Source organism: Coffea arabica, chromosome 7e (assembly GCF_036785885.1).
Source record: "Coffea arabica cultivar ET-39 chromosome 7e, Coffea Arabica ET-39 HiFi, whole genome shotgun sequence".
Lineage (NCBI taxonomy): Eukaryota > Viridiplantae > Streptophyta > Magnoliopsida > Gentianales > Rubiaceae > Coffea > Coffea arabica.
In genome coordinates, this window is record NC_092323.1 from 24,956,291 (window position 1) to 24,973,307 (window position 17,017).

General features: G+C 34.9%; 1 protein-coding gene across 8 annotated transcripts; it reads right to left on the reverse strand.

Annotated features, from left to right (window-relative positions):
- Positions 1-201: 201 nt before the first annotated feature.
- Positions 202-15,926, reverse strand: LOC140010917 (putative late blight resistance protein homolog R1A-3). Of its 8 annotated transcripts, none has more exons than XM_072058566.1 (11): positions 15,681-15,926; positions 15,264-15,393; positions 15,135-15,178; positions 5,676-9,878; positions 5,138-5,183; positions 3,996-4,589; positions 3,351-3,862; positions 3,020-3,059; positions 2,617-2,729; positions 2,431-2,503; positions 202-759 (listed from the first exon to the last, which is right to left on the reverse strand). In XM_072058566.1, exon 4 carries the CDS (start codon positions 9,568-9,570, stop codon positions 5,767-5,769), a length of 3,804 nt encoding a protein of 1,267 aa, XP_071914667.1. In that variant the 5' UTR covers positions 9,571-9,878; positions 15,135-15,178; positions 15,264-15,393; positions 15,681-15,926; the 3' UTR covers positions 202-759; positions 2,431-2,503; positions 2,617-2,729; positions 3,020-3,059; positions 3,351-3,862; positions 3,996-4,589; positions 5,138-5,183; positions 5,676-5,766. The 8 variants fall into 8 exon arrangements, with proteins under 8 accessions (XP_071914667.1, XP_071914663.1, XP_071914666.1 ...); XM_072058562.1 differs by having other exon boundaries at positions 3,996-4,096; positions 4,381-4,589; positions 15,135-15,393; XM_072058565.1 differs by having other exon boundaries at positions 3,996-4,239; positions 4,381-4,589; positions 15,135-15,393.
- Positions 15,927-17,017: the final 1,091 nt, after the last annotated feature.

Consider the following 17,017-nt stretch of genomic DNA (forward strand, 5'->3'; position numbering starts at 1 on the left):
TTTATGTATTTTTACCTGATTACCATAGTCTTTTCCAATAGATTAAGAATTTTAAGAAGAACTGAATATTTGTGCTGTTAAGAACTAGCTTCTTGAAGTGTATCCAGTTTTCATGGCACCAACACTCAATTGCAGATTCAAAGACCAATTAGAGACTCTTGAGCGCTGAAATTTTGAGAACAAATGCATAGACGAAGGTCATAAGGAGCAATTGCTAAAACTTGTATATTGCTAAACCAAAAGTTTCGTACCAAGCTAAAAAAATTGTATTAACAGGAACAAACTTGGGAGCCGGCAACCATTGCAGTGAAATTTCTTAAATTGCCAATTGGGGATACAAAAAGGAGCAAATGCAATTTCTATTGCTCTTTTGTCACTTCTTGAGACTCCATGAGGAGCAATCGCTACCTGTAGATAGTGCAAAAGGAAAAGATTGAGCAGACATTCAAAATGATGGCAGGCTGGGCTACAATGCTGGAATCCAGGGCTTTTCTATCAAGTAGAAGATCAAGAAAAGCATGAGAATGTAGGTTAAGCAGCTCATGCCAAGCCTCAGATGAGTGAGATAACACAAGAAATCGGAAAGTTTTGGGCTTTTGGCCAAGAACCTTGCTCCACTGAGGAACTTGGTGCAGGCTAGCAATCCAAGAAGCTTATCACGTCATCAATGCATGCTCCAACAATTCGTTGATTTCTTTTGGCTGTCCTTCAATCTTCTGTATAGTGTGCTGCTCCTTTAGGAACTTGCGAATGAAGGACCTAGAAGGAAAAGAAAGAAATAGAATCAGATCATTCATACATGAAATTTGCAGGAAAAAGTTTCTAGTAGAGAAAGATACTGAAACTGCTAAGACAGCATAGGATAGTTCCTATGTCTACTAAAATGTCAGATGTTCTTTTTTGAAGGACCTGCAAAATCAGGAGTTGTGTATATGCCCTTTCTCAGATTTGCGAGGCAATGGAATAAAAGAAAAGCAAAGCAATATAACAAAAGTAAAAACAAAGGCAATAGAACAAAAATAAAAAGTTCTGTATAACCTTATATTGGGGAAAATTGCCAAAGTATTTCATAAACACAAAGTTAATAGTAACTTGGACCATTTTCACCTAGGTTTCATCAGCAACAGATACAATGAATCCTTTAGATGTTTCCAAATGTCTTCAAGTCTAGGGGCAGAATTCTTGGAAAGAACAGAAAATACATATGTAGACTTCACAAATGGAGTTCATTTGTTGAGCATCTCTAATGAACTACATCCTCTATTAAGGGCTAATTCAAACTTAAAGGACTACCTGAATACATATCTTTCATCAACCTAAGCAATAGAGAATGAGTATTAGACATGTGCAAACTTTATGGGAGTGCTAGTTTAGCAGATGGTCAAACAATCAGAACACGTATTATAAGGAACTTTTTCTCTTCCTCTGTGATCAGCAACGAAAACATATTGCACCTGGATAAGTTTGAAGTATTATATTCACAAATGGAGTACAGAACTGTTTCCGGGATAAAACTATGGCTGCTTAAATAACAGTGTCAAAATTATTTGGAACTTTTCTTTTCTTAAGATGTGAAACTCAAGCTTCTGACATAAGATCAGGCATCAAAAACAAATGGTCGCCTTCGTCATATCTCTGTGTCTCACAGTTTCACACGCACTGACAAGCTGTACAACCAAGAAAATCTTGATTTTATATGAGACTAATTTTGATCCTTAATAGTCAAAGATATATGCTCAAGATGCAACTTTACTAACTAAAGGGCAAGTCTGATCTGAAATATCGAGGTAATAAATCCTTTTCTTTTAGATTCATCACTTTTTTTCCCTTTTTTTTTAATTTGCTCATTTCCTCCACTTCCAAAACCTTTCAGCAGCTTGTCAGTTAATCAACCAGATGGATATTCTAGAATCATGAAATATTCCAAAGAAAAACGTTATGAAAGATTCACTCAAACATACAGAGAAAGAATAGTTATTGGAACCACATTAAATGGTTCGTCTTCAAGAAATGAAGGAAACGTTCTAATGCCAACATCTGAATTTTTTTCGATTTGGCTTATACATACACATCTAAATGTCAGAACAAGATGGCCTAGGGCCAAGTCTAAAGCACAAAGAGTTGCAAAGTTTTGAACAATCTATAAGAACAACGCATAACAAACTCTGCCAACAAGCAGAGGTAAGCAGGAACAAACTCATCTACCGAGATGCTGAATAAAAGGGAAAAATGGGAAAAAAAAGGCTAAGCTCAGATTCAATCAGAAAACTTGAGCAAATGAGCAAAAATCTTTACAGTCACCACATATTGGTGATTCTAGAACATAAGAACTAGAAGCAGGAGAACTCCCTTGAACCAGTTTAGCAAGCTAATTGAACATGACCAGATCTGTTCCAAGCTGGATTTATATACACTGTCACCTTGACTTACCTACTCGATACTGGCAATGAGGCAATTTCTTGTAATACCACAATATTTGAGTGCACTGCAACTTCAATAAGATCTGAGACAAGCATCACGTTCTCTCAGATTGAAGTTGCAGGGTGCAGAAAGAAAGGAACATCAGGGAAATTAATGGATTCTAAAACTTTGCCATTAACGGATCCTAAAACTCACCAAATTGAATTTCAGCTTTGGTATGTTGTCGCAGGTCTGTGAATTGGTAACTTTGATCTGTGCTCAACTTTGTCCAACAGTCACTCAATGGGATTTTCCTCCCTATTAAATACCTAATAGAAGCAAAAAAAGAAAAAGAAAAGAAAATCCAAGGTGAATCACAGCAATAGGAGAAGTAGGAGTAATTTCTTAGCTCATATCCGATTTATAGAGGTTATTTGAACTTAAAGAAAAAAAAAGAAAAAAAGGGAAGTAAGAAAGAAATGGATTCCTGAGCCATTTGTTCTGAGCAGAGAAACCAAGTCTGTTACTCTGACAAAATCATACTGAAGGAATAGGGGAAAAAAAAAAAAAAAAAAACCAACAAAAATTATACTGAAGGAATAGAAAAGAGTATCTTTACTATATGCTTCTGCTGAGCCGATTCTGGGGATCATATGAATCTGCAGCAGCAGTGAAGAGGGTTTCAGAAACTGGGACAATAGTTCCATAAGATGTGTCTAACGTTGCATGAAAAAAGAACATAAAGAACATTTTAGCAGCGGATAATTATAAAAAGCGTTGCAAACTATTAACTTAGGACTGCGCTTACCACTGTAATCACTTAGCAAAGTTGTATCATCAAGTTCAGATTAAAGCATTGGGAACCTCCAAAAATTCTTTTCTCTTTCGAGAAATAGTTTTATCCTGTCTGATTTAACATATACAAGTACTAATGGAGTCGTACATCTCACCTATCATGTAGAATCCACATCTGCATGGACTCTCCTGGCAAATGTAACCATTGTTGAAAACACACGCATGCTTCGTCACTCTAAAATATGAGGTGAGAAAGTTGACTCTGCTTTCTGAATAAATGAAAGAAAATGTGGATCACCAATATTTTATACTTTACAATCTTTAGAGCCTCATTTCCCATGTTTACCTGTCGTTCTTGTATTTGTTTTACTAAACATATAGCAGAATCGTGACAGGATATGGCCTCAATCATTCAAATAGTTGTAATTATGATGAAGCAGATCTCGTGGCCACAGTTATCAAATAAATTTAAGCTAGGATCTGAAAGAACGGATAGTGGGAAAAACTATGCAGACTCACCACATTTTTGTAGTCTGTTGAAAATCATTACACATAGCAGCAGGAGAACTCCTTACCACAATTTTATCAAGCAGATTGTGCATGATTACTTCTATTTTGAGCTGAATTTAAGGACACGTGCGCCTTGACCTACTTGATATTCGCAGAGCTGTTTGTGTAATAGCAACAATTGAGTGCATTTAGACGTCAAAAAATTGCAGGACAAGAACAGTTATCAAATAAGTTTAAGCTAGGATCTGATAAGCACAGATGGTCTAGTGGGAAAAACTATGCAGACTCACCACATTTTTGAGGTCTGTTAAAAATCATTACAAATAGCAGCAGGAGAACTCCTTATGACAACTTTGTCAAGCAGCTTGTACACGGTTACTTCTATTTCAAGCTGAATTTAAGGACACGTGCACCTTGATTAGTTGATATTCGCAGAGCTATTTGTATAACAGCAACATTTGAGTCCATTTAGACTTCAAAAAATTGCAGGACAAGCATAGGATTTTGCAGGTAGAAGATGTGACGCTCTTTAGGCTGAATTTGATCCGAACAGTAAGAGAATTTAGGATAGAATTCGAAGAAACAAAAGAAATCAGGAAAATTAACGAAGGCCAGCAATACTAATCCAATGACATTCTCGAGAGGCATGAAAGTATTCTGCAATTTGATCCTAACCATATGGAATCACAGCTTTGCTTGTGTATCTGTAGGTCTGGCAACAGCTCCTCTTTCCTCTTAGCTCCACCATGTCCATCCGTTGCTATGTGGTATTTGCCTCCTCTAGCCCTTTCCAATCACCAAGAAAAAAATAATTTCTTGGCAATTGCATGAATTGATCAATATACCAGTATGTTGCTCCAATTGTAGTTTCCTTCTGGCAATAGCTGTTGGTAGTGATGAATTAAAATGATTTGCAGTGAGGTCTAATTTATTTCTACTGAGCATTTATCATACAAGAAGGAATACAGAAATCTTTGTTATTCTTCATTGGAAAGTGCCTTTTGGTTAAGCTCTTCAAAAGAGAATTTGCAGATGTTTCCTTGAATTCTCCGTTGTTAAATGTTAGACGATACCAGATTGTAGAGATCTGAAATGAACATTGAACTTTTCATACGATGCATTTGAATAAAAGGAACTTTTTGAAAAAAAAAAAGAAAAAGAGACAAAGAATAATGGTTTGATTAAAAACAGTGATAAGAGGAACAAACTCATATATCTAGATGGTAAAAAATTAAGAAAGGAAAAAGGCAAAAGAACATAAAATAAAAGCAAAATTCTACACAATAAGGTTGCAAAAGCATACCGCATTCTTGGCATTTCAAAACGAATTGAAAAAAGGAAAAAGAAAGTATCGGGTCATTCAGTTATTTCATCTCAAAGAGAATTAGCACTCTCGCTGGAATATATATATAACAGGACCAGAAAAGTGTACCTGGCATATTTGATTGTACTCAACTGGTTTTAAGGATCACACAAATCTGTAGCCATATTGAAGAAAATTTCAGAAATTTGGATGATTGATAATATACATTATGAAATATTGAAGGAAATAAGAACTTCAGAATATTACAGAAACAATTTTGATAGACAATGGTGAATTCATAAATGCATGACTCATCAAATCAAAGAAAGTGTCGGGTCATTCAATTATTTGACTGGGATGAAAAGTGTAACTGGCATATATTTTTGTGCTCAGCTGGTTGTAAGGATCACACAAATCTGTAGCCATATCAAAGAAAATTTCAGAAATTGGGATGATTTGATAATATACATTATGAAATATTGAAGGAAATAAGAACAGCAGAATAGCATCGAAATGTGTTTGATGGACAATGTTGAATTGACAAATGCATGACTAATTGAATCAAAGAATTGGAAAGCTCCAGAAATTGCACTGAGAAACATGAAAAGCTATACTAGCATTGAACTGATTGAATATACACAAATAGAACAGCGGTAGTATATCTAACCTGATAAGTGGAACCACCATCAGCTTTTGAGTCTGTGCCCCCTCAAGAAGATACTTTAACAGCAGCCATTGCAAAATGTGATGAGAGGAAATCACTCGCTTTCTGAATTGGCACCAAGAAGATGCCATAGATCAACAATAACAACCTTTAGATCCTCATTTCCCACATCCATCTGTTCTTGCTGAATTTGCTTCACAGAATTTACGGCAGACTTAGAACACAGTTTCACCTCAATCGTATCAAGAGTGAGGGTTTCCCCTAAACAACAAGGGACCTCTTTGAGGCGATCGCAATTATACAAAACCAATTTCTCAAGACAGCAAAAATTATCAGAGGAGGCAGTCCACCAGCGAATGTCCAACTTTGACAATTCCAAGAATCGGAGGTTTTGGAACTCCCTGTCTTCCATTTCCCATTTTTCCCCCACAAAGGAATCATTGCGTAATTTAAGTACTTCAAGGTTGGGCAGCTTTCCAATAGCTGAAATTTTACTCCATGGCTGACGATTATGTAAGAGACTTAACTTTCTCAAATTCAATGGGAATTCAAACTCAGATCCGGCAAATCCACCCATCTTAAGTGATTCTAAACGACTCAAGTAGTCCAGCATGAGAATCCCATTGTAATTTCTAGGAGATGCGTTGTATTCAGAAATCCATTTGTCAGCCCCATGCATGCATGTTAGCCTGCGGATGCTCGGTAACTTTGAGAGTATCTTTTGCAAGCTTTGACTTTCAGAAGAGGGATCGATTGCAAGGGATAAAGTTTCTAAGTGTTCTAAATCTGGAGAGCCTTCAAGATTGTCGACGGGAAATTCGAAACCACGTCCATTATTCGAAAAAATTTCAAAACTTGGAAAAACAACAAGATGCTTTAATGTTTTAATGTTCCAGATAGTGTTCGGTAACTGAAATTTACGAAAGGGTCCTCCTACGGCAAAAGTTTCTAACCTTGAGAGGTTGGCTATTGCAGATGGGATTTTCGGGCTGCCCAATTTAATTCTCAAATACCTCAAGCAAATAAGGAATAACACTTCCCTTGGAAAATATGGACAAAAGATCTCCTCCAAATCCAGCACTCTAAGAAGTTTATGTAAGAGAAATTTGTGTGACTTGTACAGCTGCAGTCCACGATTACCATCAAAGAAGAGCAAACTACGCAAATTGGGAAAAAACTGCCATGACTTTGTAGGTTCCCCACTGGTGGTAGGGAAAATGGACAGTCGGTAGGGGTTACACGATCCAATAAGAAGGTCATATCCATGTAAAATCTGTAGAAAATTTTCCTCTTTTGCTTTAGCCACGCAAAACTCATGTACCAAATCATGAATTCGGCAAACTTTGATCCCACCTAAAGATCTTCTTTGGGTAGCCATAACTAAACTTCTCCCAATTAGATCCATCAAATAGTTGTCCGCTATATCTTCTAAACTTTTTCCTTCAGTTTTTTGCACGAATCCTTCAGAGATCCAAAGCCGTAGCAACTTGCGGACAGGAATATCTCGGTCTTCTTGAAAAGCACCGAAGTAAAGAAGACATGGTTTTAAATAATCCGGTAAATAATTGTAACTGTGCTCAAGTGTCTCCATGCAGTGTTCATTGTCCACAAAAATGGTGGAACTTAGATGTCTTGTGACTTCTTCCCAGCAGTCTTGCTGAGTAGTAGCAAGAATTCCAGCAACAAGGACAACTGCAAGAGGTAGGCCCTTACAGTATCTTGCTACGCGCAGCACAACTTCACTTAATGTTGGAGGACTACCTTCTTTGGCAAATAGCTTCTTCTGCAGCAGTTCCAAACTCTCTTTATCAGTGAGCAAGCGAAGGTGGTGAGGCTTGCTATCAGGTTTAATTTGCAAAGACAAATTCTGAATTCTGGTGGTTAAGAGTACCCTGCTTCCATTGCAATCATCTGGCAATGAGTGTTTCAACAAATTCCACCCGTCAATGTCCCAAACATCATCCAAAATAATAACATACCTCTTCCCTTTCAATTGCTGGTATAGATTTATAGCCAAATCATCTTCATTCATCTTATGATATTGGTCAGAACTATTAGGATCAATAACAAGCAAAATCTGCAGCAACAAATTGTGCTTGCTATATACTTGAGAAACAGTATACCAAACACGAATATGGAAGTGGAACTTTACTGAAGGATCACCGTAGACATTATTGGCTAAAGTTGTCTTACCAATCCCAGGCATACCCACGATGGCAACAACATCGAATTGGCTTGATCCTCTCGTAAGTCTATCAATTACACGTTCTACCTCATCACTGAGACCTACCAGAGCTACATTAAATATTGGAGCTACAATTTGTGATGGCATGTGAATGGTAGTCTTAGTAACTCTCTGGGTTTCACCACCATATTTTATGCTATCATAGATCTCTTCAACCTCAATCTTTATAAGCTCGATATCTCTAGCAAGAGCAGCCAAACAATATTCATGTTTATCACTAAGCAGTGCAGAGTCAATTTCTATTTCCACACTGTATGCAATCTTCATGACACGACTCCAAAGAACTTGAAGTTTTCCATTCCGGCTGCGCTGCTCCACAATATTTCCAAGGAAAGCTCTTAAGAATACAAGATCTTCTAGGATTGAGCGTATTTGATTGTTTGGAAAAGCAATTGAATCACCTGTAGAACTTGCTAGTTCCTTGAGAGTTTCTAGAAGAAAATCAAGAGAGCCAAGCTCATTAGTCCTAGGGAAACTAAGTGATGATGATGATGATTGTAGCGGATAAATGTGTCCAACTTCTGCAATGATCAACTTGAGCACTTTGAGCAAATGAGAAAGTGCCAGATCTGTTTCCTTGCGCAAGCCTTCTTTCATTTCATTCACAGAAAGGGAGAAAATCAATATTCCTGCATCACAGACCACAACTCCAATGAGATCCTTCATCTCATCATTTAGTGCATCGAACTTCTGCTGCTGCCGGCTAAGAAACATGATCAAGAATCTTACTCCCTCATGGAGTTTTAGCATTTGATCCTTCACTGGAACCAGAAAACTGTTATAAGATTCTAATAGCTCCATAAGACTATGCAGGAGATAATCAATAAATTCAGCCAATTGATGCTTATTCTCCTCCATAGCTAGAGTGTAGGATGATCTTGATAACTTGGAAGCTGTCAAGACATGGATATAAGTTTCTCGGGCTTGGGGATCAATAGGATCAATCTTCTTGTGTATCAGTTGAGAAATTTCAATTTTCATCTCATTGCACATTTGTTCATCATCTCTTTGAAACCAAGATCGACAGATCAGGCTTGCAGCATTGACAGCCACAACTTCAATGTGAACCAACATATCATTTAATTGCACACCCTCAACACCTTGTAATGTCGCAAAGCAAATGAAACTCTTCAAGAACATTAGCTTCTTTTGAAGGGTTTGCATTACAATTTTCAGATCTTCATCAAATTCGTAACATTTGAGATAAAGATGCCTCAGATTCTCTAAAATGGAATCAATGAATTTTACAACTAGTTGTAAATCTCCCAGCGAGTAGTTGAGCAACAAACTGATGATGTTGAATTCCTTGATATCTGAATAAAAGGTCAACCTCATATTTTCTTTTAATCTGATGAGCTCACGTTTGAGGTCACTAGTATTTGATGCAGAGTCAAGTCCCAGCAATATCCCCCTGACCAGATCATGAATCCTGAACGAAATACTGCTGTGTGTCAAACTGTCAGACTTGCCATCACCGTTGCTCCTCTTCCTCCTACACTTTCTAATATATAGATCAAAGGTTTTCAATAGCCTTATCCCTACCTTCAGCTCCAAGCAAGAAGATTCATACTCATAGTGCAACTTTTGAATTGAATCTAGACGATCCAAAGTAAGATTGAAGCAAGTAGTCGAACTGTAGGAGGAGATGTTCATCGTGGTGCCTGCTTATCACTCTGATATCAGATTTTTGTCTATTGTAGCTATTGATATTGAAGATGTACAACTTTCTTATGATCTAACAACAACAGTCACACATTGCTGTCAAGAGTCAAAACTCTCTCTCTCTCTCTCTCTCTCTCTCTCTATGGGGTAGGGGTGGTTGGGTGTGGTAGTGAAGTATATTGCAAGGCTATTCCCCCGTCCTTTTGAAACTTTATCAAAGAAAGATCATACCAACAGGCATATGCTGTTGGTGACTCCCAAGTCCATACCAGTGAGCTTCTGTCGTGAATATGGCGGGCCTAAGGATCAAAAGTGGAGAAGACAAAAATTCTTTGTCACTTTAATTTGTAACAAGCATATACTATATGAGTAGGCTTAGACTTGTTTTTCATTTGATCTGTTGAATTACTATATATATGAGTATCTGATGCATATTGAGTTAATCAAATCTCAGAAATTTTGATGAACAAATGTTTAAAAATTAGAGATGCATTCAGATGAGGGCCTAAAGGCTTTTATACGTTGCAAGGATGATAAATTCGGTAAAAATAAAAAGGTTACAAGTATTGTGGAGAAGCCATGTCATGAATAATTTTTTTTTTTTTTTTGTATTACTCAGCTTTTTGGCATTTTGGTTATGTCGTACCTAATTGTAATTCACTTGCATGAAACAATTGTCATATAAGAAAATGTAAACTATAAATTAGGTTTCGAAATGTACATTAGTGCACCATACATTGTCGATTTGATGGGAATACATTTGTTACTGCTATTATTAGCTTTTCTTGGATGATGTCGTGCCTTTGACCTTTATTAGTCGCCTAATCAATTCATAAATTTTTTTCTTTTTGATAGGATCCTTCCTGCATATGTAAAATTAAAAAATGTTAGAATGATTTGCTTGGAACTTCATGTATGTTTCACATTAACCATGAATAGTATCATGTTATGGGTAGAAGCAAAATATTATGCTTGTTATAACATTGGCCATTGGTCTTATAAAGTCTCTCAACTTATACATATATTATTTGCATCTTAAATGTGTATGTGAGAATGGAAATATGGGTATTCCTGGGCTATTCTTTCTTTCATTTACGCTTGAATTATCATCATTTTTTTCACATCAATATCATAATTTTTTTACACGAATTCATTTAAATTTATGCTGCATAAACACTAATAATATTTTGACAGATATTATTTATTCACTTGTTAAAATAATCTAGACTACTTCAAGTACACTCCTGTCAGTCCATGAAACACAATAGTGGTTTTAATTGCTATGTAAAAAATAGAAATGTGGTTAAAAAAAGGAAAAACATGAAAAGTAGCAAAGTGTGAAATTGAAGGGGAAAAAAACCATAAATGACCTTATTTGTTACCTGGTGGACAAAGCAAGGAAACAACCATAAATAAAGAGGAGAGCCTTATTTTTTTTCCTTTTTTTATCAGGGGAGGGGCGAAATTTTAAAATGAAGGAGGAAAAAGGGAATCAGAATCCAAGATTTCTAAATTTTGGAGTTTCAACCTTATCCACTAGATCAAGACCTTCTTCACAAAAAGAGGAGCTTTAGGTATGAACTTAAGAGAATTTGTCAAATTGAATATTTGTGTGGAAAGTAAATGTTCGGAAAGAAGTTATAGAGATTACATTGGCAGTCAATTAAATGCATACACAAATATGGAGACCTCCTCAAGTTCCCTGAGCAATATTTTATGGAAACAAGTTTTACAAATTTCGTTAAGCAGTCAATTAATTGCATAAACAAATATGGAGATTTCCTCAATTTTCTTGAGCAATAGTGTGAAAATAAATTGTTTGGAGAAAAGTTTTAGAAACTTCTTTGGAAATATATTTGGAAGCTAAAGAAGAATATCATATCAATTTCTTATTCACACATGATTGTTATGATTGTAAGGAAGCTTTTCTGGAAGCACTTTTCGAAACTAAAGAACAATATCAATAAGCTTTTAGGAATAAAATTTTAAATTGAAGAAAATACTTAAGAAAGTGTTTAAAACCTAACATTCCGTGAAAATGCAATACATATGACCTTTATTAGTCTCTAATCAATCCATAATTTTTTTTCAATAGGATCCTTCCTGCATATGTAAAAGCAGAAGATATTAGCATGATTTTGCTTGGAACTTAATGGATAAGTACATAATATTACTAACCATTTTCTTAAAATAGTGATTTCCCATTGGAGTATCATTCCCTTTTTGTTTCACAGATGTTTTCAGATTAACCATGACTAGTGTCATATTATAGGTAGAAGCAAAATGTTATGCTTGTTAAAACATTGGTGAAGTATCTCAACTTATACATATATTGTTTTCGTCTTTAATGTGTATGTGAAAATGGAAATATGTGTATTCCTGGACTATTTTTTCTTTTGTTTATGCCTGAGTTAGCATCATTTTTTTTCACATCAATATCATAATTCTTTTTTACAAGAATTCATTTAAATTTATGTTGCATAAATACTGAAAAATATTTTGAGATATATTCTTTATTCATTTGTCAAAATAATCTAGACTATGGCAAGTACACTCGTGTCAGTCCATGAAACACAAATGGGAGTTTTAATTGTTATATTAAGGATAGAAATGTGCTTAAGAAAAGGAAAAAATGAAAAGTAAAATAGCAAATTCAAGTGTGGAATTGAAGTGAAAAAAACCATAAATGACCATATTTGTTACCTGGTGGACAACGCAAGGAAACAACTAGAAAACTGGGATGACCAAAAATAGGAGAGCTTTTTTTTTTTTTTTTAAAGTAGGAGAGGGGTGGGATTTAAGAAGTGCGAAGGGAAAGAGGGATTGAAACATAGGACTTGTGAGTTTTGGAGTCTCAATCTTAACTATTAAAACAAAACTTCTTGGAAAAAAAGGAGAGAGAGAGAGAGAGAGAGAGAGAGAGAAGAGCTTGAGGTATGAGCGCGCATAAGAGAATTTGTCACATTGACTATTTTCCACAACATTAATTGGTGAAGATCAATTGAGCAACTACAAGGTGCTATAACTTTTTTTTTTTATGTATCTATCTGGTTGGCTAGCTATGTAATTATATATGATAGTGCAGTTTGGCTAATTGATACCTAGTGGGCTCTCGTTAAAAGGGGCCTCACGTTCTAGTTTTTTTAAAACGTGTAATTAATTTGGAAAGGTGTCTAAATATAGGAGTATAAGAATTATAATTGTGTGTATTCACGCACTAAGGGCTCATTTGAGGTTGCGGTACTTTTAGTTAAAATGCACTTTTGGGTATTAAAAGTACTTTTGGAACATTTAATGAATATCATCTCATAAAATTAGAAGTGAAGTTTTTGGTATTAAAAGCACTTATAGAGCACTTTTTGAAAAAGTTCAAATTTGATACTTTTATATTTTAAAAAATAAAAGATTAAATTTAATCATGTTATCCTATATTATGAACTAAAAAAAGAGATAAATGCATTTTAAAAAATTCCAAATTACATATTATTCAATACAATAAGTACTTATTGAATTATATATTCAAATAATATACTCAAAACCACTTAAATACTTAATAAGCGCTTTTATTAAAAGGCTTATTAGGTGAAGTACTTTTTGATAAGTTATTGCAACCCTAAACGGGTAATTTAGATGTGTTAATGGGTACCTCTCACAATTAAAAAATTCACATAACACACACACATATACATACACCAAATGTCAAATTTCTACGTTTTTCTTATGATATGGACCTTTCTTATGATCCCACAACAGCAATATGTTGCTGTCAAGACTCTCTCTCTCTCCCTCTCTCTCTTTATTTATTTATTTTCTGGCAATACTCTGTTTTCTTTTTTTTTTGCATGTGTGGTAAGGAAAAATAGTGGGGCATGCCCGTAATAATATCGCAAGGCTTTTCCTTTTTCCACTTGAAACTTTATCAGGGAAGATGCTGCTGGTGACCCATACAATACAAATGAGCCTCAGCCATTATATTTGGTGGACCTATAATTCAAAAGTGGATAGAAGACTACGTTTGAACTTGCAGATTGCTACATTGTAGTTTGCTCTTAAATTTTCCTTCTAACGTAGAACAAGCATGCTATACTAGGGGTCTAAACGAGTCTAATTAAACCGAACATCCTAGCATCGAACCAAACTCGAATGAGTTTTCATTGAGTGTAACTCGAGTCGATCTCGAGTAACTTGAGTATTTTATCTATAAAGTTTAATTCTATGCTAATCGAGCCAAGTTTGACCTATAATGTTTATCAACTATAAAATGCTGTTCAAATTTAATGTGATTAATTAGCAAATCAAACTCGAACAAGCTCTTATCGAATCAAACTCAATTTGAGTACTAAATAGTTTGATTTATTTTTTAACCCTGTTATGCTATGCAATATCAGTAGGCACATATTTGTTTTTCTCATAATGGAACTCAGAAGCATAATTATACATTGCAGCAATTTGCGAAAATTTGTTGACTGACTATTTGAGTATATGTTGCATATTGTGTAAATCAATCCCAGAAATTTTAGTGAAGAAATGAGTAAAAAAATACAGATGCATTCAGCTGAGTGTAGGGTGGAGGTAACATTGCAAGACTTTACCTTCATCCTTTTGAAACTTTATCGAGGGAAGATAGCACCAATGATTACCAAATTAGAGATGCATTCAGCTGAGGGCCTCATGGCTTTGTAATTTGCCACATCCATTTTTTTAAGTAAGTAGTGATTTTTTTTTCTTCCCAGATGGCCATATTGCCATTGGCAATAGATTATAAAATGTGAAGGGGCAAAAAAAGATGATTGCAGTTTCAATCAAATATGAATATGGGAGCACCAAAAACGAACAAAATGAGAATTATTAATTAGATTAGCAGTCAAAATGAACAGTATAAAATTCAGGAAAAAAATGATTCATGGCTATTGTTTAAGAATTTATAACTAAACTCGTTTAAGGATTTCGGAGAAAATCGTTTTATAATTTCTAATGTATGTAAGTGCTAATGTTTTAATGCTTCTGTTGGGTTTTTTTTTTTTTTTTTGGTTCTTTAACTTTGTTAATTTGGTAACTTCCCCAAATTCAAAAAGTTGTACGACAAGACTAACAAATTTACTTCTTTTTCCGTGTGAGATAATTTGAACCAGTAGACCATCTAAATCAATTTTTTTTTGTTTTTTTTGTTTTCTACATCCACGAAGAAATAACAACTACTTACATGTAAGATAAATCTTGTGGAGGTGAAGAAACACATTAATTTCATAGTTACTCATCATATAATACCACATGAAATACGTTCACATAATTGTTTCAGTAATTTCAGCAATACAAGTATTCATATTGAAAATTGATTTTATCTGACCCTAATTAAGTCAAATAAAAATGCTGGAATTTCCTACTATTTCATCCTTAATTTCCTTGGGTTTCTTACCGTATGATAAGGTTGGGAGGAAATCGCATAAGTGAAGCGATGATATGCAAGTATGAAATGTCAAGAACACCTGGAAGCCATATATATTTCAACCAAAAATAATGTGTGAAAAAAAAAGAAAAAGAAATTCAGCACTTACTTTGGATCTGTTGAATCTGCAGAAATTCCATTTATGTCGTGAAGCTACGTTAAAAAAAAAAAAGAAAAAAACTTTAAATATAAGGGGAAAAAGTACAAAAGCCAGCAGTCACTTGTGAGAAAATGAAACCTCCGGCAATAGCTGGTGATCTTGTGAGTATACGAAAGTTCCTATCTCGTTATTGATGAAAAGAAGAGTAGAGTGATATTGGTCATGAGTTTCCAGCCCGTGTAGTAGTACAATTATTGAACGTGTGGACCTATAGATTAGAATTGTATAAGAAAAACAAAGAGCCATCTATCCAGCAATTAGTAACAGATGTTTTCATTCTTTTTCTATTGTTCTTTTTCCTGTTTTCAAAAACTAAGAAACTGAGAAATAAATAAAAAGCCAATCATGTTTCCCCTGTTCTCCACTTCTTTCATTCCCTTGTTTATATTTTTCCTTCCAACTTATAGAACATATAAACAGCCGACGAAATGGAACAATTAATCGACTTATTCTTTTTTTTTTTTTCTTTTTCAGTTTCCTTGAATTTAACAATACCTGCTGTAGATGAGCACCGTGCTCAGCTCTATTTGAGGATATTGATTGCAGAAGCTCCGGCAACCCGCTCCAGCTTCGCCGCTTCCCTAACAACCACCCGTTTACTCCTCTCCAATGGTTAAAACTCTACAAATTTATCAAAAAAAAAAAAAAGCAAATTTTTTCATGGGATATCTTGGAAATGTTTACTGCGATACAATCAGATTTGTGAGAGTCCACGAATATCTGAAACGAGATGTGTCACAGCAGCAGGCCTTCACTTTCTCAGTTTCTTATTACTCACAAAGCACAATAATGCTGCCCAAATAAACAATGATTTTGTGAAGAAGATTCTTTCCACCTTTCAACAAACCTTTGTCGCATCCACTAAGGCAGAAAAAATGGGTCGTTTTGTGGTCGTTTTCATTTCAGGTTACTATATCTTTAATTTTGTTGCATGATCGCTAATTAGTTCTAATTGGGTGGAACCTATCATAATTTTAATGCTCTTCTATTGAATAGTCGTAGGCATCCATTGGGTGGGAAATTCACAATTTTAAAGTTTTTTTCTTTCCAATTTCTTACTGAGAAAACACAAATTTCAATTGAGAAGATCTCCACCTTTTTTTCAACGGATTATAATATCTTCATATACACAAAAGTTACAAACATTTATATAATTCCCTCTTTCATTACTTATATTGTTTTCTTTTTTTTTTTTTTCTTTTGGCTAACCCCGATCTTGGGAATGGGTGTCACTCCAGATTTTATTCATAGATCACACGATTACAATCCAAAGCAGGGGACTATGCCCTCACATTTCAAGAAAGCAACCTTAGCATTACTTATTATATTGCTTATTATGTTAAACACTCGCAAAAAATGTTGAGATGCTCGCAGAAATGATAATGAAAGATTTTGAAATTTTAGTTCCATCATAACATTTGTAACATTCCCATCTTCTTTTTTTTTTTTTTTGCAATCATGCATTATACTTTCTGTACTTTGGACTATTGAATTTTTTTATTCAATAACTTTTTTTTTAAGCTTATTTAGTTTTACTAGATTAGTAGCAATTAGCTCTTGCTTATAAGGAGGGCAAGGGGGGCGAGTACCCACCCCATGGAGGGAGGAATAGGGCCAGGGGGTTCTCCCCCTTCCCTTGCCTTAAAATGGGGCAGGGGAGCATAGCTCACCCCGTTCCCCTCATAAATAGATTAAATATAATATATATATATATGTACAATATTATAACCTAATTGTTAATTACATAAATATCTAATAATTATGTACAAGACACGACACAAATCTAAGGGTGCATTTGATAGAACTGAAGTCTGAAATTTATAGTCTAAAAA